The sequence below is a fragment of the Balaenoptera musculus genome, chromosome 2, assembly GCF_009873245.2.
Source record: "Balaenoptera musculus isolate JJ_BM4_2016_0621 chromosome 2, mBalMus1.pri.v3, whole genome shotgun sequence".
Classification (NCBI taxonomy): domain Eukaryota; kingdom Metazoa; phylum Chordata; class Mammalia; order Artiodactyla; family Balaenopteridae; genus Balaenoptera; species Balaenoptera musculus.
In genome coordinates this window covers 35,842,612-35,867,712 of record NC_045786.1, presented here as the reverse complement: position 1 = coordinate 35,867,712, position 25,101 = coordinate 35,842,612, and the positions used below count along the sequence as shown (strand labels likewise).

The 25,101-nt window shown below is 43.3% G+C and overlaps 1 protein-coding gene across 4 annotated transcripts in view; it reads right to left on the bottom strand.

The window, feature by feature from the left end:
- Positions 1-3,130: 3,130 nt before the first annotated feature.
- Positions 3,131-25,101, bottom strand: part of BNC1 (basonuclin 1) — a 33,793-nt gene continuing 11,822 nt past the window's right edge. The window contains exons 2-5 of one of the 4 annotated variants that reach the window (XM_036844268.1): positions 15,148-15,271; positions 13,847-14,082; positions 9,689-11,535; positions 3,131-5,416 (exon numbers count right to left, since the gene is read on the bottom strand). In XM_036844268.1, the coding sequence (XP_036700163.1) occupies positions 4,732-5,416; positions 9,689-11,535; positions 13,847-14,082; positions 15,148-15,271 (2,892 nt within the window). In that variant the 3' untranslated portion in view covers positions 3,131-4,731. The remainder of the gene's footprint in view (positions 5,417-9,688; positions 11,536-13,846; positions 14,083-15,147; positions 15,272-25,101) is intronic. The other 3 variants (XM_036844269.1, XM_036844271.1, XM_036844272.1) reach the window with 3 other exon arrangements.

Sequence of the window (25,101 nt, the reverse complement as noted above, 5' to 3'; positions counted from 1 at the left end):
TATACACCATGTCATTTGGGTCTCATAATGAGCTATTGAAGCTCATGAGTATATTTTTATACTCATTATACAGATGAGGAAACTGAGACCCAGGGAAGCTGTTACTTGGCCAAGGTCACCAGGTTAGTATGTGGAACAGCCAAGGACAGTCAGACCTAAAGAGCTATGCTCTTAACCATACTCAGTACCGCCCCAGGGTTTTAGTTTGGGTTGGCCAGGTGATGGCGCCACTCCCTCAATCCGAGGAAACGGAAGGAGAAAAATGTTTGATTGGTGGGGAAACGACAAACTGAGTTGAGGACAAGTTGAACTGGAGATGCTGTGGGTTATTGCATGATAACCAACAGTGAAGAGGGCAGCTCTGGAGGGATCCTGCTGGGAATGCAAGTCACAGGGATGAATAAGACAACCAAAAGCATGAGCATGAGGAGAGAAAAAGGCCAGGGAGGGACCAGGGTGCACCAATGAACCAAATGTGTCCTTTGGATATGGCCATCCGGGAGCAAGAAGAGTGCAGCCATAGGACAGAGGCAAAATCTACTATTCTAAGGAAACTGGATGCACAAGGAGGAGGAAAGAAGAGTCACCAGAAGGGATCGGGGGAGGGGGGGGGACAGAGAGCTATTTTTTCTTTCTTTTAATCCTTAAGATGAGAGAGATTTGCAAATGTTACAGGCTAGAGAGACGGAACCATTAGAAAGACGAATTTGATAATGAATGGGAGAGGAGAGAAGTGATGGAACGACAACCTTGAGGCAGCTGGAGGGATGAGGTGAGAGCATCAGTCTTCAAAAAGAAAATGAACACTTCTTCTGAGTCTAGAGAAAAACATAGGTTTGAATGTACCTTGAACAGGACCCAGGGGCTTTAGAAAGGTAAGATTTGGCCAACTGCTCCAGCTATCTTGCTCTACACCCGCTGCCACGTTTGCACAGCGGCCACACTTCCCATGGGTTGCTCGCAGTCAAGACGGAGCATGGCAGGGAAACGATTCCCAGGGAACCCATTCCCGGGAGATGGGGGACTGCTCGGATGGTTCATCTGGACACAGGGACTCCCCAAAGGCCGTGCTGAGCCTTTCTCAGGTACACGGCAGTCTCAAGATACTTTCACCCAATCTTCCCTCCTTCCTTTCTTCACTTGGGGTCGGCCCTGCATTGCATCTGCCGGCTCCTCCAGCTTTCCCCAGCTCCCTATTTTCTCTCAAGAGTGTCTCTTAATACCATCCTTGTACATTTAGTCCTACTGGCATCTGCTTCTTAGAGGACCCAGACTAACATAGCCACCCAGGCACACATGGATAAAATCAGAAAGGTTGAGTTAGGGAGACTCGGATCCCTCAGTGGGAGGTGATGAGCCCAAGGAGGCTGTGACGGGTCTGCGTGTGATGGCAAAATGGGTGGTGGGAGTGCAGGCGGGATCCTGGTCCCCTTCTCACAGAGGCCTGCAGCTCACTGCTGTCTGCCAGGCACAAGATAGATTCTCAGGAGGTCCAGGCAGATGTGACCACATGAGGACGGGTATGAATACAGACAAATGGATGGGGGCTGGTGGGCACCGGGGGAGAAGCTGAAGGGGTTCCCACCTAATTCGCGGAGAGCAGGAAGTGAGGTCAGCTCTGTGAATATGACCGGTCCATGGGGTGGGACCTTGCAAACTGGAGGTTTGGAACAGCTGCTATGGTGAGAGGGAGGGAGAGACGGCTGACAAAGACTGTAATGAAAAGAGAATGGAGAAGCGGCAGGGGCAGGAAAATGTTTTAGGGCCTTGTAGGCCTTGGGAGGGTCTCTGGATTTTACACTAACTGCTAAAGGGAAACCTTGGATGGTTTCGAGCTGGGCACTACAGGACCGGAGGCTATAACTTAGAAGGACATTCTGGCTGCTGTAGGAGATGAAGAATGGATGCAGCAGACCAGTGAGGAGGTTAACGCAGTCATCCAGGCAAGAGATGACACAGCCCGGAGCAGGCGGGAGCAGTGCAGATGCTGGTAGCTAAGAAAGTTCCCCTCTGATGACTCCTATTCTCCCACTGAAATAAGAAGCAGGGACACTGACATCACCTGAGAGGGGGGCTGGATGGGTAGGTGGGATCGTGCTTTTATCTATATGTTGGAAGAGTAGAAGAAAGAGGCAAAGTTGTTAAAAGATAAGTAATAAAAACTTACTTTCATGTATAAATAGATAACTAAGGAGTACCTACTGTCTAGCACAAGCAACTCTACTCAATGCTCTGTGGTGAACTAAATGGGAAGGAAATCCAAAAAAGAGGGGATATATGTATACGTATAGCTGACTCACTTTGCTGTACAGCAGGAAACTAATACAGCATTGTAGACCAAATATACTCCAATAAAATTTTAAAAAATAAATTAAGGGGCTTCCCTGGTGGCACAGTGGTTGAGGAATCTGCCTGCCAATGCAGGGGACACGGGTTCGAGCCCTGGTCTGGGAAGATCCCACATGCCGCGGAGCAAACTAGGCCCGTGAGCCACACTTACTGAGCCCTGCGCATCTGGAGCCTGTGCTCCATAACAAGAGAGGCCGCGATAGTGAGAGGCCTGCGCACCGCGATGAAGAGTGGCCCCCACTTGCCGCAACTAGAGGAAGCCCTTGCACAGAAACGAAGACCCAACACAGCCATAAATAAACACACAAATAAATAAAAATTAAAAAAAACAAAAAAACCCCAAAAAAACCCCACAGAACTATAAAAAAAATAAATAAATAAAATAAATTTAAAAAACCCTGCGTATTTAAGAAAGAAAGAAGAGGCTTAAATCTTTCATTGCATTCCATTTTGAGCATTGGCCATAAGACTTATCTTTGATAGCATAGATTTTTAAAAAATCCCTGTATTTTCCTTGATAAGTGATACCTAGCCCCTCCTCCCAGTGAAGTAACCACTTAATTTCTTTGCAACTCATGAACCGCTGCAGTTCCTGTTAGGATGGGGCAGTAGTTACTGATTCCTGTCCACCAGACCAGACCTTCCCTGGGTGGTTAGAGCTGTAAAATTCATAAGTGTGTGTGTGTGTGTGTGTGTGTGTGTGTGTGTGTATGATGATCACATGCACTCACACAACACACAGTATGTATGACAAAACTGCTTTGACAAATGTTTGCCTTTTTAAACAAAAAGTGTGTCATATATTTTTATTAAATCATAGAAAACTCATTTGTATACAAATTTTTCCACTTTGGGGACAATGGAATATTAAACAGCTGGGTAACAAAACAGTTGAAACATACATCTCATTTTAAGCAGAGACAAATTTTAAGTTGTCACATTCATTTTTAAAAAAAAATGTTGAAATAATCAGTAACACGTTATTGGCTTTTTTCACCTTTGAGTCAGAGGAATAGTATCTCTTATAAAGCCCCAATTCTCCTTAAGGATGCTTTTCATTACTCAAACCAACCATGAGTTTAAAAAGGTGATTAACTTGAAGTTTTAATACAAAATCAATTTCTTTTTCCCAACCATGGACTTTTAGGGTATTGTAAATGCCAAATTTCAGGAGAGGGTCTCCTTTCACAGGACCTATTATGCTTCTTTTCTACAACAGCAAATGTGTATAATGGTACAGAATATATTTCAGAATAAGTTAAATATTAAGACATACAGTATGGCAATAATGTCCTACTTTTCTTTCTACCATGTAAATTCAAATGTTCATCCTAACCTTACACATTTATAAAAGGGTGAAGACTGAGGGATCCAGTGATAATGAAAATGCACAACCATCAGGACCACATTCTCTAAACACTTTGGCTGAATATATACAAATGGTCCTGCCAGAGTCACGCCTGCATTTGTTCCACAGGGGATCTAAATGAACAGACGCCGAAGGTCACCAAACGAAAATGGGCAGTGGTTTTGCAGTTTAGGTTGTCACTCGTTCTGCTTTTGAGCAGAGACCCAGTGGTCACACTGTGACATGTCTGCACTCACCACAAACACTCACATAACATAAACACAAATTAAATATTAGCAAACTCATTTTAAATTAAATTGAAGACCGCTATTTTTAAGTGCATGAAGTATTTCCCCCTAGCTTCTTAACGCGTGTTACAGAGCGAGAACTAACATCTTGGGTAACATTCGTGTTCCTACGTATTAGAGGCCAACGTGCTTCCTTTGAGAACTCCCTGGAGTAACACATGAGATCTTCAGGGGGAAAAAAGGCAATTCTCCAATCTACATGGAGGGATAGTCTCAAATAGTCATTTTCCCAAACTCCAGTTTGAATTTCAGACTCATTAAAGCAGGAACTCAAAAATGTGATCTTTGGGAGTGGCTCCCAAAGATGGGAGTGTCACCTGTGGTGACAGTCTGTGTCCCAGGACACTCGACTGACTCTTAATACTACAAGCCTCACTTCAAGCTGCCCCCAGGTCCTGGGCCCCTGCTGTCAACCTGCAGACCTGGAGCTCTCCCAGGGAATGTGTAAACAAATCTGGGGAAAACCACATCTCTGCAAGTTTTTGTTATGTCGGTGGTAAACCTCCTGGGCTAAGAAAAATAATAGGAAACGCCACCCCAATGACAACTTCTCACAAGGCTTGTCTTCTGCTCATCCTGCTGTAGAAGACTATGAAGTCAACTCAAATATTCTTTGCCTCACTTGCCCCAAATGGTAACTAAAGAGAGTTAGAAACTTTTCTTTGGACTACCTTATTCCTGAATTACGACAAATGCTTATCTGAGCAAACGTGGTCCACTACCTTGTTACTGGAGGTGACTTGGAGAGGAGGCTAGGCTTTTGTGCAGGTTGGGATTCTGGCTGTGTCTGTTTCGACTTCGAACAGACGAGAACATGGTGTTGCAGCCCGGGACTTTGCACTTGTGGAGCTGGCGGAGGTGCACAGTTTTGTAGTGAGCCCTGAAGGTCCCTTTATTACTGTACGTCTTTTGGCAGAGGTGACATGTTATGGGCAGCCCAGACGGCAGGCTGGCAAGGCTCTGGTCGGCCTTCTCCATCAGGACGCAGATGGGATAGTCATCCTCGCCGGGGACCAGGCTCGCCCCTTCACAGTTGCCATCGCTGTCCTCCATGAGCACGGTGCCTTCCTCACTTGCCCCGTCTGAGTCCCAGGAGGAATGGCTGCTACTCTCCGATTTCATGCTCGAGGTAGTACTCAAATCCAGGATGGTGCCCTCGCTTGGCGGACCGGAGGTGTAGCTCTCCAGGCCGGCGCTGTGGACTTGGGCTACTGGGTAAACCAGGCTGCCCATCCGACTCGTTCCCTTGAAGATGACAGATGTCGGGGAGGCTTGCTGTGTGAAAGCCACATCCTGATAGGCCTCCTTAGCCATATCTTTCAACAAGTAAGCTGCACGGAAATGGTCTTCATTGCTCTCCAACACTTCTTGAGTCAACACTTTTTGGTGGAGGTTTAAGTTTGAACTGTGTCTACGAGAGTGAAAAGATGGTTAGCAATGGGTTGGGCTGTTGTTTCTGTTGTGTTAAAGACAGCCTTCATTCTGAGTAGAGACACTAGGCAGATACCAGGAAAGCTTGTGGCATGAGAGAAGTGATACAGTGCGTGTGTGGTGGACACTGCCCACTGCCATTCACCACTTGTCACAAGTTAGCATTTGACTAGATAGGTCAACAGAATATGTAGTTCTCTTCAATTTCCACAATCTGATTGACACGTAAGTTCTTGTACCTCATCTTTAGAGAATGGCTAGACTACTTCAGTTAGGCCAGTTCAACTGGGACACTGGAACCAGGACATCCCAGAAGAAAACTGGTCACAAACAATAAGGAACTAAGCAGAGGACTTTATTTCAATGAAACCAGGAAATATTATCTTCTAGAGCTGCACTGTCCAGTATGACAGCTACTCATAAGTGTATGAGCACCTGAAAGGTGGCTAGTGTCATATATTGAAATGATAATATTTTGGATGGGCTGAGTGAAATAAAATATGTTACTAACACTTACTTCACTTGTTTCTTTTTACTTTTTTAATGTGGCTACCAGAAAATTTAAAATTTCCTATGTGGCTTGCATGGTGGTCTAGAGCATTTGCATACACACCCCCACGCAAGTTCTACAGGTGTGAAAATCTGATTGGCTAGAAATTGTATGCGTGTGCATGAGTGTGGGGGGGGTGTGTGCACATGTGCGTGTGCTAAATTTAGTTCGTATTTGCAACATTTCACTATATAGCAGACAGAAAACTTGCAAAGGCAGCACTGTGAGCACACTGCCAATCATCTACCCAATGATTACTCCTAAAGGACAGATAATGAGTATCCATTATGACACATGCCTTTTACTCATAAGGTATCATTTGATGTAACTTGTCAATCAATGTCGGCCTTGCTCGGAGATCCCCTAACTATTGATGAGCAAAAACACCCCTTACCAGAGGGTACAATCTTAAAGGTGATTGGAGAATTATTCCAAACAGGGAAAATACCTCCCCCAACACAGATCAGAATGCATGCCAGGGTCAAATTGGGAAAAACACCCTCACCTAAATAACAAGGAATCAAATTCTCTCTTCTAAATCTCCAAAGACATATGGGAGGGGTGTTACTCATAAAATGTATCAAATTTATTTCTGAACTTCTTTTTAATCCTCTTATACATTCTTTTCTTGGGACATAATCAGAATTATACTCCCAGATCACCCACTTTGCAAGCAGCTCTTCTCAACTGCAACTCTGCCCTGTGATTATGTCAGCACCCTGTGTTGAAGGGGCAGGTATGTCTCAGCAGAAAACCAGATATTAGATTGACATACAGGTTCCAGTATACACAAGTTGTCAAAAAAAAGTCTGACAAACACATTTACTGGAACACCTTGCACAGAAAGGTCCCTGATGCAACAAAGCAAACCTCTGGGCCCTTTGCTCAACTCCTGAGGATCCCATGAACACCAAGAGCTAACATGTGGGCAGCCCTCTCTCCTCCTTAACCATCCTCAGATGCATCCTTAGATGCACTTCCCAAGGTGCCATGTACCCTGAGACCAGTGAGTACCACAGCTGCAAAAACCCTGTGGACCACGTGCCAGGCTTTCTGCTTCCAGGACTAATGCTGTGCCTACTGCCCAGGTCTGCATTTCTTCCCTCCAACCTCTACACCTCCCCCTCCAACCTCTACACCTCCCCCTCCAACTCTTCCCTCCCGTTTTTAACTATTTAGATTAGCTGAGACCAGTGGTTTTCAAATTGCGGCCTGGGTACCCCTAGTGGTCCCTGAGATCCTTTCAGGATGTCCCTCAAGTCAGACTCCTTTCATGATGATACTAAGACATTATTTTCCCTTTTCAGGCTCATTCTCTCACTAGTGTAGAGTGGAGTTTTCCAGAGGCTACGTGACATGTGATATTGCAACAGATTGAATGCAGAAGCTGGTATGAGAACCCAGTCGCCTTCTACCGGACCAGACATTAAAGATATTTGCAAAATGTACAACAAAGCCACTTCTCACTAAGTTTTTGATCCAGAAAATGTAGTTATTTTTTCATAAAAATGTAATGGTATCATATAATAGGTTTATTAAGTGATGTGATACATATTTTTTCAATTTTAATTTCTAATACAGTAAATATTGATAGATAGAAACCCAAATAGACAAAAGTTCTTGAGGGTCTTGAGGTTTTAAGAATTTGTAAAGGGGCTGTGAGACCAAAACTTCTGCGAGCTGCTGGATTAGACAGAACTCCTCTGGGAAACCATCCCTAACTTCTCAGAGTTTGGTTAGGCGCCCTCCCACGTGCCCGTAATATAATACCCCCGCTTCTAGCAACCACCACCTTCAGCTGTAATCACCTGCTTACTGCTCTGTCTTCCCCACTGGCCTTCTTGGGCAGGGACTGTGTCTAGAGCACCTAACACAGAAGGTTATTGACTATTTGTTGGCTAAATAAGTATCCACAGTGCTGTCCTCGTCCCTTGGTGATGGGTCCTAGGAACTGCTGTTGGCAGTAGCAGTGGCTTGAAGGGAGGAAGTCAGTTATCCTTACAGCCATGCAATTCTCATCCCTGACTCAGAAAAATAGTGGTGGGCCCGGGACTGCTCACAAAGTCCTGTTTAAAATGGTATCATTTAAATCACAGATTCTAGGGAATATGCAGTCCAAGTTCTAGACTACTAGAATTAGTGGTTTACATTTAGAACGAAAGATGTTTTCCTGTGGTGGGGCAGGAGCATCACAAATAGGTCCCAAAATAAGAAAATATTAAATATATGAAAAATAAATATAAATAGTATCTTAAATTCCATATGCCTTCTAATTTAGTAGACAATGTAGGTCAGAACAGTATCATAAATATCAAGGATAACCTGACCGATACGACTATCTCTTCTTTATAATGACAGCTTATTCATGAATGAACACCCCTCTTGGAGGGTAGAGGAGGGGCACTGGCTCACTAATTTGGGTATCTTGGTGGTTTGGTGCAACATCCAGCAACAGAAACAGGAATTTTAACTAATATCACCCCTGCCCTATCCTCTCTGCTCAAGACAATGTGTGTGTTCTTAGGAGCCCTGTCCAGGAATGTGTGTGGGAGTCTATACATTTTCACCCTCTTAATAAATTAGGTGCTACAACTTGGACTGAGGCAATGGTGGTGCTGAGCTGTTAGAAGTCAAGCTTGTTCGAGCGAATGTAACATTTTAACATTCTGTGAACCATTTAGCATCCATAATGCTGCATTTCATCAGAGAGCTGGTTCTCTCCTTAAAGCCTCCTGGGGTCATCTTTTGGTAAGCTTCCTCTTCCCTTTATAGGCTGGGGAGGAAGGCGACCTGAAGAGTGGTTATGCGACTCAAGTTCATTAAGAAAAGCACAAGTAAGATAGTAACGCCAGTGCTGTGTCCCCAGAGTGATGAGAGATACTCTATACCCGGGCACTCTGTACAAACAGTCTGACTCTGTGTGGTGAGGTCATGAAAACCCGGCACTGAAAGTCTTCTCATCTTTGAACCACACATCACAGACACTGAAATAACCTGTTAATTGCCTTTACTCTTTGATATCTTAGTATTTCAAAAATCTTCAATCAGGCAGTTATTCTTCCTTTCAAAAATAGTGGTTAAATAGAAATTGGAGAAAACGTTTCATTCTGTGGACTTCATAGTGTGAAATGAAAATCAGACAAGTTTTGGGGAGCTACAATCCTAACTTTAAAAGCTCCCCCGCTTCCTCCCCCTCTAATGTGTGAACTAGTTCATGATGCCTTATCCCAAACCCTTGGGGCCAGATGTTTCTGAATCCAGAATTTCTCAGGCTTTAAAAAGGCAGAATGATGCATATACTGTCCTATCATGGCAATGTCCCCATAATAAATCCATTAACATTTCTGTATGGAATATGTATTAAAAAAATCCACACAAAGGGAGATTTAAAAAGATTAAAATAGCCTCACATCATTTCAGGTCAGGTTTTGTGGCTAAATGAGTTTTAATTCTGGAATTGAAAATCCAGGAAATCTGGATCTATAGAACACTGTTTCTCAATCTGTGGTCCCTGGAATAGCATCAGTGTCCCCTGGGAACTTAGCAATGCAAACTCTCACATCTCGTCCCAGACCAACTGAAGCAGAAGTTCTAGGGGGAGGGCTCAGAAGTCTGTTTTAACAACCCTCCACGTGACTCAGATGCATGCTAAAGTTTAAGAACCACTGCCTTGGAAGAAATGATTGCCACCAGACGTCTTACCTGTCTCTGCTCCTGCGGGAAGGGAATGTGGCCTTACAGCCCTCCATCGTGCACGTGTGCGTTTCTTTGGCATGCATGTTCTTGTGATGCATTTTCACACCGCAAGCGTTTTTAAAGGTCTTCTTGCAGATGTCACACTGGAAGCGATTTTCCTCCTTTGGCCTTGCTAATGCGTGCTGACCTGAGTGCTCCAGCTCTTTGGAATCTTCAAAACAAGGAAAAGCCATCCCCCGGCTGGACAAAGCACTGAGGAGGCCCCCAGCCAGCAGGCGCTGCTGCAGTTTGACGTAGTCAGGAAAAGGGACACAGGGCTCCAGCCCGGGGGTGAGATGAGGTTCACGGCCACCATCCTCCCCGTCCCGTGGCACCACGGTCAGCACTGACTTCTGCTCAGTCTCCCTCTCTGAGTTGTATGTGGCCTGCTCGGGGGTTTGGCGGATGGCTCCGCTGGACTCGATTGCCGGTTTGAGATGGCAGGGCCTCTCTCCTTCAGGACCAGACTTCCCTAAGCTTCCCAATGGGGCTCTGTCTGACCGGGGGCTGCAGCCCTCCAGCTCGTCTTCACTGACCACCTGCAGGGGCATGTCTTCATCTGAGCTGAGAGTGTGCCTCTTCTCATCCGCTATCTCCACAGCCTCCTTCTCTATTTTGATGGGCATACTGGACTTCCGCGATTTCTTCTTGGGCAGGGCATCGAATGGCATTTCGTTGGAAACCAGTTGTTCCGGGATTGAAGAGGACAGCAGAGGGAGGGAAGGTAGCATCCCAGGTGTGTTTGCTAGCTCAGCCGGGGTGGCCGGACTGCGGTAGAAAGGAAGGACCGGCTGGACTGTCTTCAGGTTGGGAAAAAGCACTCCGTTTTGGCCGATGCTTGGGAAGGCTGGCTGGCTCCTGGAATCCTCCCCTGAACCAGTGTAGCCAGGGAGAGGCCGACAGTCTGGAGAAGTCACCCTGAAACCTGGGCGCTTATAGCTCTCAGAGGCAGCCAGGTTCAGACTGTTCCTCAGGTCTTTGTCCCTGTTGTTTCTGTTCATTGGCATGTGCAGCCGGGGGTTGGGGTTGGCGCTGTGGCGGTTCCGGCTCCTCAGGGAGCTGAACACCATGTTACAGCCTTCGATGGTGCACTTATGCTTGATCTTCAGGTGGACGGCGTTGTAGTGGATCTTGAGGGTGCCTTTGTCGTAGAAGGTCTTCTCACACGCTGTGCAGAACACCCGGCCCTTCTTTGTGCCGAGGCTGTTCCTCTCGGACTTCACTTTGCCCTCTGGGGACAACTGTGTCCTTTCGAGTTTTGTGATGATGTTGTATGAGCTGGAGTCACTTAAATGGGCGCTGTCTTCCTTTTTAGTAACAGGACCTGGACAGTTTAGACACTGCTCTTTTTCAACCTGAAATGGGGTGGAACTGGAAGTTAAGAAGCTGCTGTTGGGGAAGGGTCCGTGGATTTCCTGTTTGGGGTCCTGACTTTGGTCCTGACCCTGCTCCAGCACATATGGTTCCGGCACTGACCCTATCAGTGCAGGAGGCACAGGGTTGAAGAACTGGAAGGGCAGCATGAAGGTCATGTTGTTTATGAGGTTCTCAAAGGGGTGTATACTGCCGGGGTTTCCTTTGTCTACAGAAGGGGGGAGGCTGCCACTCCGGTGGCTGCAGCTCTCGATGAAAGCCCTGATATCTACGTTCGCCGTGGAGGGCGGGATGATGATGGACTGCTCTTCCTTCTCTTGAATTGCCATGAGCTCAACGATAGACTTGGTCTCTCCAAAACGAAGGAACTGCTGCAAGGTGGCCACCTCTTCCTCACTGGTCATGATGCTCCAGTGATCCAACACCTTTCCTGATGCATCCTAAACCCAAACCAGAATTAAAACGGGCAATTAATTTACTATTCCTTACCCTTTTCTCTAAGAAAGGAACCATGTATGTGGTCAGGGCCTCCACCAGCACCACAGGGCACTTTTTTTTTTTTTTTTTAATTAATTAATTAATTTATTTTTGGCTGTGTTGGGTCTTAGTTTCTGTGCGAGGGCTTTCTCTAGTTGCGGCGAGTGGGGGCCACTCTTCATCGCAGTGCGCGGGCCTTTCACTGTCACGGCCTCTCTTGTTGCGGAGCACAGGCTCCAGACACGCAGGCTCAGTAGTTGTGGCTCACGGGCCTAGTTGCTCCGCGGCATGTGGGATCTTCCCAGACCAGGGCTCGAACCCGTGTCCCCTGCATTGGCAGGCAGATTCTCAACCACTGCGCCACCAGGGAAGCCCCACAGGGCACTTTTGTACATATTAGAAAAAGACACCCCTGTGAGCACAAGGCTTGATGAGTTCAGCCCTCGCTCACCCCACTGTCCTAGGACAGAAACTCTGTGCAGAAAATAAACTGCACAAATGTAAGCAGTGGTCCAGAAGAGAGAAATAAAATTATATCACTTAAGCCTAAGGAGAAGTTTGGTGATTATTTTCCATCTTATTTCAAACCAATTGGTTGTCTTGCATCAGGCATAATTTTCCTCCACTAAAATTAAAATATGTATCATTTGAACAATAGTAACTTCTTTATCTAAAGAGTATAGATGAGGCAATCAGGCCTAGATATAGTTCAAGTATTTATTTGCTGCAAGTTTAATAATCTTTCCCAAGCAACTAACATTGAAAAACAAATGAACCTGTATTGATCTATTGCCTATGTTCACAAAGCAGAGCTGTAATTACACTAGAGTGTTGGAGATCTTTCAAACTCTAGCAAGGCCTAACTTTTCCCAAAACTACAATAAATATTTTATCACAGAACATGTATTTGATGGCCTACTGAGATTTTTCACAGTGCATGTAAGAGTTTTGAAGATGATGAGGAATGTAACATCATAAATTTTTCATGCACTAGAGGTTCAAGGTAATTGATTCCATATTTTTAATCCTAACACTAGAAAGCAAGATTATTAGGATCATTAAATATTGATCTATGTCATAATGTAAGATCATAATGCTGCTCTACATAAAAGGTGGTTTCTAGCCTGCTGGGGGTCCTGCACTCGAGGTGAGCAAACATGTTTCCAGAGGAAGACTGGAGGCACTGTCAGAGTTCGAAAGAAGTGGGTTCAAATTCTCAGTCTGCTGCATACAAGTTGAGTGACTTCAGCAAGATTTAGAAGCACTCAGTCTCTGGTTTTCTAACTGGAAAATGGGGATAATCTACCTACCTTGTGAGATTACTGGATGAGGGTCTAAGTCAATAAATGGTTGTTATTAGTGTTTGTTTCAGGGTTATGGTCCAGCTGAGTTAGACTGAAGTGTATGTTAATCTTGGAAATAACATTCATCCGCCCATTTCGTTGAAATTTTTATCAAAGTTAGCTGACATTTTCTAGCGTAGTAACAAGGAAGAAAATGCTGTAGCTGTTTCATATGTCAGAGAAATGATATAATTCACACCAGGGAATACGTTCTTTGCTGTCGAAACACCCTGATAGCCTCTCTGGATAGGAAGCATAAGGCCTACCCCCCACAGTATGGTACAGAAAGAGAGGTAAAACTACTCTGCAAAGGAAAGAGATGAGAGAAGGGACGAAAGGCATGGAATGATGGAGAGACGTAGAGAAAATGCGAGGAGGCCAAAAGGAACTGGGGAGGCAGAGAGAGAATGAGCCAGAGCATGCACACAGAAATATCACAAGGTGATGGAGCCTGGGAAGGAAAATTAGCAGTAGGATGGATGGCAGAGGGCTTTAAAGAACAGGAAGGTGTGGCATGAAATTGTAACTGTTTGCTGTGCCCTTCTGCAATGTAAGTTCCCTTCCTCAACCCCAAACTCTCAGTAAAATCTGAAACATGATGTCTTGTGTCAGTAAATAGTTTGAGGATAATAAAAGAAATGGAGGCAGCACCAAGGAAGGGGCAAATGGCTGACTGTGGAAGAGCTGGCTGAGTGAAACCCAAATCAGAGAATACGTAATGCTCCCGCATCCTGAAGTCTCACAGATACCTTGAGGAAAGGCACGGATTTCACCCAGAACATGGAGGTAGGGTTTAAGCCATTAGAAATAACTATGAAAGGGAAGGATGACTACCAATGGCTGTAGCACTGTAGGCAACTGGGTTACATCAGTTCCATGGACACGAGCTTCGGAAGACATTCTAGGAGAACAGTGCCCATGGTCCCCATACCTGCAGCACGTATCCACGGATGTAATCCTGGAGGGTCCAGTCCAAGGCACGGAGGATCTGGAGGACCTCATCTTGCTTCAACACACTGAAGAGCCGGTCCAGTAGGATTTTCAGGCGAACAGGGATGGCCTGGGTCCCATACAGCATGAGGCTGCTAATATCAAACACCACATTGGACTGGACAATCTCCACCTGGCTTGTTGGATACACGGGGGGAATCCTTAGCTTACTTAGAGCTGAAAAAGTGAATTGAAGAAATATCGTTTTTCAAGATTCTACTTTTAAGAGAAACACTGCACAGAAGTAGGTTAGCGCTAACTCTCAGTTATTTGTTCCAGTAGAAAAACCACAAATATGCAAACAATTAATAATCTTAATAGCTATCTGGCTCCAAGTTATTCTCAGGAACTTCTAAAATAAAATGGACTAGCCTGAGAAGCTTCTTTTCTCCCTTTCCTGTGGCATGCCTAAGGAGTAAAACAGACGCAAGTAGGGACCGTGCACAGAAAACGGGTAAAAACGAAGGCGGCAGGTGCATAATCAAGAAGATGGAAAACCAGGAAGCATGGGGTCTGGGGAAGAACCTGGACTTGGAAATCCAACAGATCTGGGTTTGAGCCCTGGTCTGCCACTATCTAGTTGTTGGGCTGGGCAAGTTAAGCCACTGAACTCCATGCTGTCCAATGCAACAGTCATCAGTCACATATGGCTATTCAAATTTAGATTTAAATTAATTAACATTAAATAAAACTAAAAATTCAGTTCACCAGTTGCGCTAGTCACATTTCAAGTACTTGTAGCCACATGTGGCTAGTGTAGGGCTGTCAGGTATAGCAAATAAAAATACAAATAAAAATTAAACTTGAATATACATTTCAGATAAAAAATGAATAAGTGGTATACACTTAAACCAAAAATATTCATTGGGATATACTTAGGCTAAAAAATTATGTATAGTTTAACCGAAATTCAAATTCAACTGAGCATTCTGTTCTTCCATCTAGCAACCCTGGGTTAGAGGCTACTATATTAGACAGCACAGAACATTTCTACTGTTGCAGAACGACAGCCCTGAAGCACCATTTTCTACATCTTTAGAAGGGGGTTGATAAACACTTATCATATAGAGTTGTTAAGATTCAAAGAGATAACATATATAAAGCTCTTAGGCTGTTACCTGGCACATAGCAGTAACTTACAAATGTTAGCTGTCATTCTTAGATATTAAATCTGTTCCTGAATAACTGTAAGTTATTTAAAGGGTACACTAAAGGCCAAGAGAGGGGGCAAAATAAAGTTACCGTGGGCCACCCATCCATGTCTGCACTGCTCACACTGACGGTGGTTTATTTTCCCTGGTTTGAAGCTTTGGCAACTACAGTTCAGAGTACAGCCGATGGCCTGCAGAAGAGAACACAGGGATACCTGGCATGTTAGTGTGGCGTGGAACACACATCACATTTACATAACAAAACACACTCCTCCACTGAGCAACGTCCTTTGAGTGATGTGTGCCCACTCTGTGCCAGGCCCAGACTTGTACAGTGTATCCTGGAAAGAGGAGAAGCTGGCCCCAGACCTGGAGACGGTGAACATGCTACACAGATATTCTGCATGCGAGAATGGGCTAAAATCCCAGAACTCCTTATAAGAAAGGATTACAGGGCTTCCCTGGTGGTGCAGTGGTTGAGAATCTGCCTGCCAATGCAGGGGACACGGGTTCGAGCCCTGGTCTGGGAAGATCCCACGTGCCACGGAGCAACTGGGCCCGTGAGCCACAACTACTGAGCCTGCGCATCTGGAGCCTATGCTCCGCAACAAGAGAGGCCGCGATAGTGAGAGGCCCGCGCACCGCGACGAAGAGTGGCCCCTGCTTGCTGCAACTAGAGAAAGCCCTCGCACAGAAACGAAGACCCAGCACAGCCAAAAATAAATAAATACATTAATTAAAAAAAAAAAAGGAAAGGATTACAGGTGGGAAGGAAACATCTTGCTTGTTATTAAGGACACAGAAAGGGTGAAGAAGAGTCACATTCTCACTAAATCTCTAAGTTGACCAGAACAGCAACCCTGAAAGGTATACACGGGCTACCCTGACACAAGTAAATAGGAGAGCAATCAGAACTGACAGTATCACACATGCGTAATTCGTTACCCCCCAAAATGAGGCAGAGGCTGAACATCAAGATAGATTTGAGGACATGCAATGGCTGACCACACTGACGATGATTCCCCGACTCCGCTCACTGGACTGTGTGACTGACAGACGCACACAGGCTGGACAAGCCCTGCATCGATGCCCAGGTGCAGGTCGAAGTGTCGGGTGTGGTGTGGGGGTGTGGAGTGTGCAAACACACAACTGAAATTGAAACTAGAGATGTACGTGACAACAAAGTTCTAGTATTAAGAACAAAGCTTCACATGTATTTTTAAGATGAATTTCTCAAAACGGAATAGAGGCCTGAGGAATATAATCTATTATTAAAGAGAAAAAGCTCTCACAGGAGCTCTGTCAGTGAGATTCCTGGGAAGCGCCTCTGTGTGGAATCTGTATGATTCAAGAGAGCTTTGACACTGGGGAGTGTCTCTGTGTTTGGAGGGGATGAAAGAGCCCTACGACTATGGGTTTAAACCCTCCATGTGACAATTAAGGGACTATGTGGCCTTGGGTGCAGACAGGGAAGGGGAGAATCTGGCCTAGGACACTTTAAGGAGTATATAACTAGTCTTCACTTAAAAATCAGTTGCTGGTGGGATTGTAAAATGGTGCAGCCACTTTGGAAAACAGTCTGGCTGACCCTCACAAACACAGTTACTATATGACCAAGCAACTCCACTCCTAGGGATAAGCCCAAGAGAACTGAAGACATATGGCCACGCAAAACTTGTACCCGAACTTTAAAATCAGCATTATTTATATTGGCCCCGAAGTGGAAACAACCTCAATATTGATCAGCTGATGAATGGATAAACAAAATGTGGTATGTCCATACAATGGGATATCACTAGGCAATAAGAAAGAATGAAGTACTGATACCTGCTAGAACATGGGTGAACTCTGAAAATATTATGCTAATGAAAGAAGCCAAGTACAAAAAGTCACAGGTGGAATGATTCCATTTATGTGAAGTGTCAGGAACAGGCCAATCCATAGAGGCACAAAGCAGACTAGTGGTTACCAGGGTCGTGGGGAGCAGGTAGGGATGAGGAGTGACTGCTCATGGGTGGTAGTGGGGGGAAAGGGTTACCTTTTTTGTTTGTTTTCATCTTTTATTAAAAATTAATTAATTAATTAATTAATTTTTGGCTGCGTTGGGTCTTTGTTTCTGTGGGTGGGCTTTCTCTAGTTGCGGCCAGCGGGGGCTACTCTTTGTTGCAGTGCGTGGACTTCTCACTGCGGTGGCTTCTCCTGTTGCAGAGCGTGGGCTCTAGGCACATGGGCTTCAGTAGTTGTGGCGTGCGGGCTCAGTAGTCGTGGCTCGTGGGCTCTAGAGCGCAGGCTCAGTAGCTGTGGCACACGGGCTTAGTTGCTCCACGGCATATGGGATCTTCCCGGGCCAGGGATCGAATCCGTGTCCCCTGCATTGGCAGGCGGATTCTTAACCACTGCGCCACCAGGGAAGTCCTGTTTTCATCGTTTTTTAAAAACAGCTTTAAGTTGAGATATAGTTCACATATACAATTCACCCATTTAAAGGAGACAATTAAATAATTTTTTAGTATATTCACAGAGTTGTACAACCATCGTCACAATACAATTTTAGAACATTTTCATCATCCCCAAAAGGAACCCTGTGTACAAGTTTATTGCAGACATATGCTTTCATTTCTTTGGGATATACTCCTAGGAGTAGAACTGCTGGATCATATAGTAACTCTATGTTTAACTTTTTGAGAAAATCCCAAACTGTTTTTCAAAGTTTATATTCCCACCAGCAGTCTATGAGGGCTCTGATTTCTCCACATCCCCACCAACACTAGTTACTGTTTGCCTTTTCTACTGTAGTTATCCTACTGGGTATAAGTGGTATCTCATTGTGGTTTTGATTTGCATTTCCCTGACGGCTAATGGTGTTCAGCATCTTTTCATGTGCTTGATGGCTATCTGTATGTCTGTTCAGATCTTTTGCCCATTTTTAAATTGGGTTGTCTTTTTAGCATTGAGTCGTAAGAGTTCTTTATATACTCTAGGTACAAGTCCCTTACCAGATATACGATTTGCAAATATTTTCTCCAATCCTTGGCTTATCCTTTCACTTTCTTCATGGTACCCTTTGAAACACAGATAGTTTAAATTTTGACCAGAGTTTCTTTTTGAGGTGATGAAAATGTTCTAAAATTAGATAGCAGTGATGGTTGCACAACTCAATGAATACAGTGAAACCACTCAGTTGTATACTTTATAAGGGTGAATTTTATGGTATGTGAATTATATTTTGATAAAAATATTATTTTAAAAAATCAGTCCACTATACTCCTATTAGAATGGCCAAAATCCAGAACACTGACAGCATCAAATGATTGTGAGGATGTGGAGCAACAGAAATCTCATTCATTGCTGATGAGAACACAAAATAGTAATAAAGCTACTTTGGAAGACAGTTTGGTGGTTTCTTATAAAACTAAGCACACTCTTACCATACAATCCAGTAACTGCACTCTTTGGTATTTACCCAAAGGAGCTGAAAACTTATGCCCACACAAAACCTGCACATGGATGTTTATAGCAGCTTTATTCATAATTTCTAAGACTTGGAAGTAATCAAGATGTCCTTTAGTTGGCAAATAGATAAACTGTGGTACACCCAAATGACAGAATATTATTCAGCACAAAAAAGACATGAGCTATAAAGCCATGAAAAGACATGGAGGAAACGTAAATGCATATTACTAAGTGAAAGAAGCCAATCTGAAAAGGCTACATACTGTATGATTCCAACTATAAAACATTCTGTAAAAGGGAAAACTATGGAGACAGTAAAAAGATCAGTGGTTGCCAGGGGGTTGGCAGGGGTTGGGGAATGAACAGGTAGAACACAGAGGATTTTTAGGGCAGTGAAAATACTTTGTATGATACTATAATGATAGATACTTGTCATTGTACATTTTTCCAAACCCATAGGATGTACAACACCAAGAGTGAACTCTAAGGTTAAACCATGGATTTTGGGTGATTATGATGTGTCAAATGTTGGTTCATCAATTTTAACAAATGTATCCTCCAGTGAGGGATGTTGAAAATAGGGGAGGTTATGCCTACGTGGAGGTAGGGGATATATGGGAAATCTTTGTACTTCCCTTTCAATTTTTCTATGGATCTAGAAGTATTCTAAAAAAATAAAGTCTTTAAAAAAACCAGTGACCTTCCTTAAATACAGGTTAAACTTTACATGATTTGACTGTTATCTACAATTTCTTTTGGATTACAATGGGCCTGAACAGAACAACTAGACAGAGATTTTCAGGTGAAGGAATAGGGCTGTTTATAACTGAGGTATGCAGCAGACAGCAACAGTGTTACCTAATCCCTTCAACAGGCTATCAAAAAACAGGAAATATGGGTAAAGGGTTTTGCTCTTTGTAAAGTCATAGAATATAACATAAAGAACTCCAGATGATCAGAACAGTCTCTCACTCTAATAATGCATACATTCTCATCTGGGGTATACCATCCCCAAAGGGTGAAAACTGTTCCATTCTTTTTATGTATAAAGCACACATATACATACATAAACAGATATATAGTATATGGTGTGAAACTAAAATTTCATTTGGGTAGGCACAATTAGAAAAAAATTTCTGAAGTCTCCTTAGATGCGTGTGGGGGGGTGAATAATGAAAAAAAAGATCAAGAAATATTGCTCTAATGACAGAAATTATTTTAATTTTTGGTTATAGAGTTTCTACTTGTATACACATATACAAATGTATTATTGATAAATACACAAACACACACATCTATATACCTACACACATAATTATATAGTTATCTTGACTGGAAGTTAAGGGATAAAAATGAGTAATGGTTTAGTTTCTACTACACACTGTCAAAATTTAAGAGTGCCATTACCTCAGTTTGCAGCATTCCTATCTTGTCCAGCTTCTAAACTTCCCTGCAACTCCCTGAACGCCAGCTCACAGGCAACCCAATTATCTATACTCTCAATAGCTACCAGCACACTTAGTACTAAACCTCTGAAATATTTCACCACCTACATTCTACAAATATGACTGTTTTAATGGACATTTTTAAAAGAAGAAAAGTTCTTATTTTGGATTATGTCCCTCAAGATGCTATTCATTCTTTAAAAACAAGATATTGGAACTATATGAAGTGAATTCACATTTCATTTACTTGGAAAGTAGGACCTGCCTGAATTAGAGAAAGATGTCCTTGAGCACATACTTCCTCCACTCCCTAAAGAGTCTGCTCAGAAGGCTGACTCATGGGAAGCCCCCAGGAAACTCTGAGTGACACTATCTCAGGCCCAGCACAGTGAAACTACAGAGGGAACAATTCCAAGCACATTTCATAGCCTAAGGTTGAAACTCATTTTTTTCTGCGTCTCTTGACACCAACTCAGGGTTTCTCAACGTCAGCATTATAGACATTTTGAGCTGGATACTTATTTGTGGTGGGCGCTGTCCTGTGCATTGTAGGATGTCGAGCAGCATCCCTGACTTCTACCCACCAGGTGCCACAGTAACACCTCCCTTCCCCAGCTGTGAAAACCAAAATGTTTCCAGACATTGTCAAATGCCCCTAGGGGCAAAACTGCCCCCAGCTGACACTCCCTGATCTAACCTGACTATTCACAGTTATAGCAGCTTCTAGTTTGGGGACTGAATTTTAAGCAGTTTTATCTGTAATTCCAATGTATGAATGCTGCTTTATAAAAAACATTCATGTGGTTCTATATGAACCTGTTTGAATAAGGCTTAATAAAGCTCATTAAACGTCTATGGAAATAAATCTCAGAAGAATTATTTATGAACTAAAAATGCTAATTACAGTGTCTAAGAAAACTTCCAATATTAAAGCCCTTGGGTTTTTTCCACCCATCTCAGAATCCCACGATGTAGTAAAATTATAGCACCATTATCTATAGACAAATTAAAACTTCTAAGGTGAAATCAAATCAAAAATTCTAATCACAGGACAAAAAGTACTCATGTAAATCAATAATGGAGAACTCTTAAAACTTACATCCTTTCTTTCAGAATCCTGATACTTGTTCCATTCTTCAGAAACATAAAGCAGATGTTTACAACATTCCGAACTCATCAAGACATGATTATTGCTTTTTACGCACTCATTTTAATCAGACTATTTCCGAATTGTTATTAGTCACTTTGATGCGCTACAAATCAACATTCAAAATTCTGGTTTGCTTTTTTGTAACTATCATTTGCTCATTCATTCACCCAGAAATTACTGACACACCTAGTATAGGATGGATGATTTGGTTATTTTCAGTTTTGGGATGGAAAGTTATGACCTAGATTTTAGGAAGATTTGAGGGTCCCACTTCCTCTCCCAGATACCCTCTACCTTCAGCTTGGGGAGATGCTGCCATGGGCCTTTTGTCAGTAGATGCTGACTTGAACTCCTAGCAGTGGCCAGTGCAGGCACACAGTGGGGTAGATGCACAGACATCCACTGCTGGACAGTGCAGGCCTTTGATGGGATTTGAATTATTGAGCTTGAGAGTAAAAACTGTCCACTTCAAAACTGTTTTCATCTCTAGTACATGCAAACATTTTCGTATCACTGAAGATAAATTCAGGGGGATACTCTTGGGGGGACCAGATGGAAGTGGGGAGGAGAAAAATCACAGAGGACTTTTGGGATTTCCAGATTCATGGTACTGACCCTTTGAGGGGAGTCACTTGTGATCTGGCTCAGGAACAAAACTGAACTGCACATCAGCCAGACAGCTTTGTAGGGTCAAGTTACTTAGTCCGCCTTGTCCAACAGTAGCCACTAGCCACATGTGGCTACTTAATTAAAATAAAATAAAATAAAAAATTCAGTTCTTTGGTCACTCTAGTCATATTTCAAGTGCTTGGGAGCCACATGTGGCTAGTGGCTATTATACAGGACAGCAGAGATGAGAACATTTCCATCATGACACAAAATTCTACTGGGCAGTTCTGAGTCCAAAGGCGAGACTAGCTATTCTTCCAGCATCTGCCCTTCCACATGGTGGCATTCGTACGTAATAGGTGATCGCATTCAATCCTCACTACATCACTGTGAGGAGGGAATTATTCTCAGGAAACAAACTTATGGAAGATTGTAATTTGCCCAAGGTCACATAGTTCATGATACTGATTGCTTATTTATTATGTGTGAGGCACTGCAGTAAGCTGTACCTATGTGTTATCTCATTTCTTACCCCCACCCCGTTTTATAGATGAGGAAGCTAGGAACTTATAGGCTACTTGAGGGTGGTCTCAAACCTGGACACTGAGCATAGATTATATCTTGAATTATCAGTATCTGGTACCAACTGCACTTATATTTATGGTTTCATTTAATCTCGACAGAAACTATAAGGATATTAAAGTTCCACATGGTAAAGAAACCCCATTCATTGAATAAATATTTACTGAGTGTTTATAAGCCAGGCATTCTAAACTCTGGGGGCTAAAGTGTTGAACGAGAATGATGAGGTCCCTGCCCTCAAGGAGCTTATATTCTACAAGAGAGAGACAGAATAAACAAGTAAACAAACAAACAATACCTTTTCAGAATAAGGTAAGTGCTATTGAAGAAATAAGCAGAAAGCTTTGCTAGCAATTTTACTGGGTGGCATGGAGAGGCAGGAGTAGTGGTAAGTGCCTTTTAGACAGGGTCATCATCAAAGGCTTTTGAGGAGGTGACACTTGATCTGAGTCCTAAGGCATGGCAAGGAGCCAGTGAAGAACTGGAGATTGAAGGAGTGTTTTGGGTAGAGCAAGTGCAAGGCTCTGAGGCATAAAAGAGGCTGGAAGTGCTCAGGGAACAGAAAGGGGGCCAGGGTAGCTGAGTGGAGTTAGTAAGGTTAATGGTAGAAAATGGGGGTCAGAAAGGTGACAGAGACCACTGTGCATAGGATCTTGTGCGGCAGGCCAAGGAGTATGGTTTTGTCCTAAGTCTAACAGTGAGCCTTTGAAAAAAGTATGAAACTAATATGATTTGCCTGTTAAAATGACCCCTCTGGAGGCAGAGCTGGGGAGCCTAAACTCCTTCCCCCTCATCACACTGAGCATCTTTCACTGAGAGGTAGTACAATCTACGATTGTCCTCAGTCTATGTCTTACTTTTTGTAAAGCCATATAACCTTCAGCTCCATGCCTTGGAGTCTTTGACTATAAAATGGGCTGGATATCTGTTCCTGCCTATCTCAGAGGCCTATTAGTCATATTAAAGAGGATATACAGATAGAGAGTTGAAAAGACCAATTAGCACAGTGAAACTGTTGTTGCTACCAGACCTACAACAAGCAAGATCTTAGGTCCTCTGGGCTCTAGTGATCTGACTCTGCACAGACAGAGCTACCAAAAATACCTATGATAAAAACCTCCAAAAAAGTTGTTCTATAACAAATCATTCCCTAAAGAGGCAACAAAAGTGAAACTCCAAACCAATACCTAGTGGCTAGCACAGGGCCTGATACTTGGTAAGCTTTCCACTGGTATTAAGAGAATAATGAATGAATCAATGAGAAAGCCGCACCACGCTTACTAATTACAGACACCCATCCAATATCCTTTGCCTGATCTGCCTTTGTAAAGGAAACTTAATTTCCACGTCTCCTTTGGTGGCCAGGTGACTAAGGATTGACCAATGTGTGCAAGCAGAAGTGGTTGGGTACAGCTTTACAGAAAGCTCCTTATAAATGGGAGCTGACACTATGGAGAACAGTATGGAGGTTCCTTAAAACACTAAAAATAGAACTACCATATGACCCAGCAATCCCACTACTGGGCATATACCCTGAGAAAACCATAATTCAAAAAGAGTCACGTACCACAATGTTCACTGCAGCACTATTTACAATCGCCAGGACACGGAAGCAACCTAAGTGTCCATTGACAAAAGAATGGATAAAGAAGATGTGGCACATATATACAATGGAATATTACTCAGCCATAAAAAGAAACGCAATTGAGTTATTTGTAGTGAGGTGGATGGACCTAGAGTCTGTCATACAAAGTGAAGTAAGTCAGAAAGAGAAAAACAAATACTGTATGCTAACACATATATATGGAATCTAAAAAAAAAAAAAGGTTATGAAGAACCTATGGGCAGGACAGGAATAAAGATGCAGACGTAGACAATGGACTTGAGGACACGGGGAAGGCGAAGAGTAAGCTGGAATGAAGTGAGAGAGTGGCATGGACATATATACACTACCAAATGTAAAAGAGATAGCTAGTGGGAAGCAGCCGCATAGCACAGGGAGATCAGCTCGGTGCTTTGTGACCACCTAGAGGGGTGGGATAGGGAGGGTGGGAGGGAGACACAAGAGGGAGGAGATATAGGGATATATGTATATGTATAACTGATTCACTATGTTATAAAGCAGAAACTAACACACCATTTGTAATGCAATTATACTCCAATAAAGATGTTAAAAAAAATAAAAATAAATGGGAGCTGACTCAGCTGGGGGAATTCTTTGCCTTTCCTCCTTCCTCCTTCTTGGAACAAGAACACGACTGCTGGACCTCATGGATGCAAACTTGAGGTCAACCTCGCAGTCAAGCCCTAAGGATGGCTGAGCAGAAAGGATGGCAACTATTATTTAGGAGCTCTTTTACTAGCAGCCAAATGCTGTTCCTAATTTACACAATGATCTTCCTATCGACCGTGGAGAGTGCCACATAAAAATCATGTGAAAAACTGCTAACTAGTAGAGATCACTGAGGCCAAGTTTAGAGTCTATGGTCCTCTCTTAAATGTGAGATTCTAAGACTGTGTCAGATTCTCAGTTCTGAGAATCATAATTTTCCAACTTGAAATCAAAGGACTCAGTCAGCTAAATCACAAATCACTTTTTAAAAGTCACCAAGCTTTAGAATAAAAATGATTCGGGTTTCTCCAAGTTTTATTTTTAAATGTTGAATATAGACAATGGCTATTCATATGTTTGAGTCCTGGAAATCTACAGTGCATATCAAAAACTGCCCATCTATAATACAAAACATCTTCTAAAGTGGCTGGACCACCCTTAGCTTGTGGGGAGAGAACTTACTTTCTTTTCATC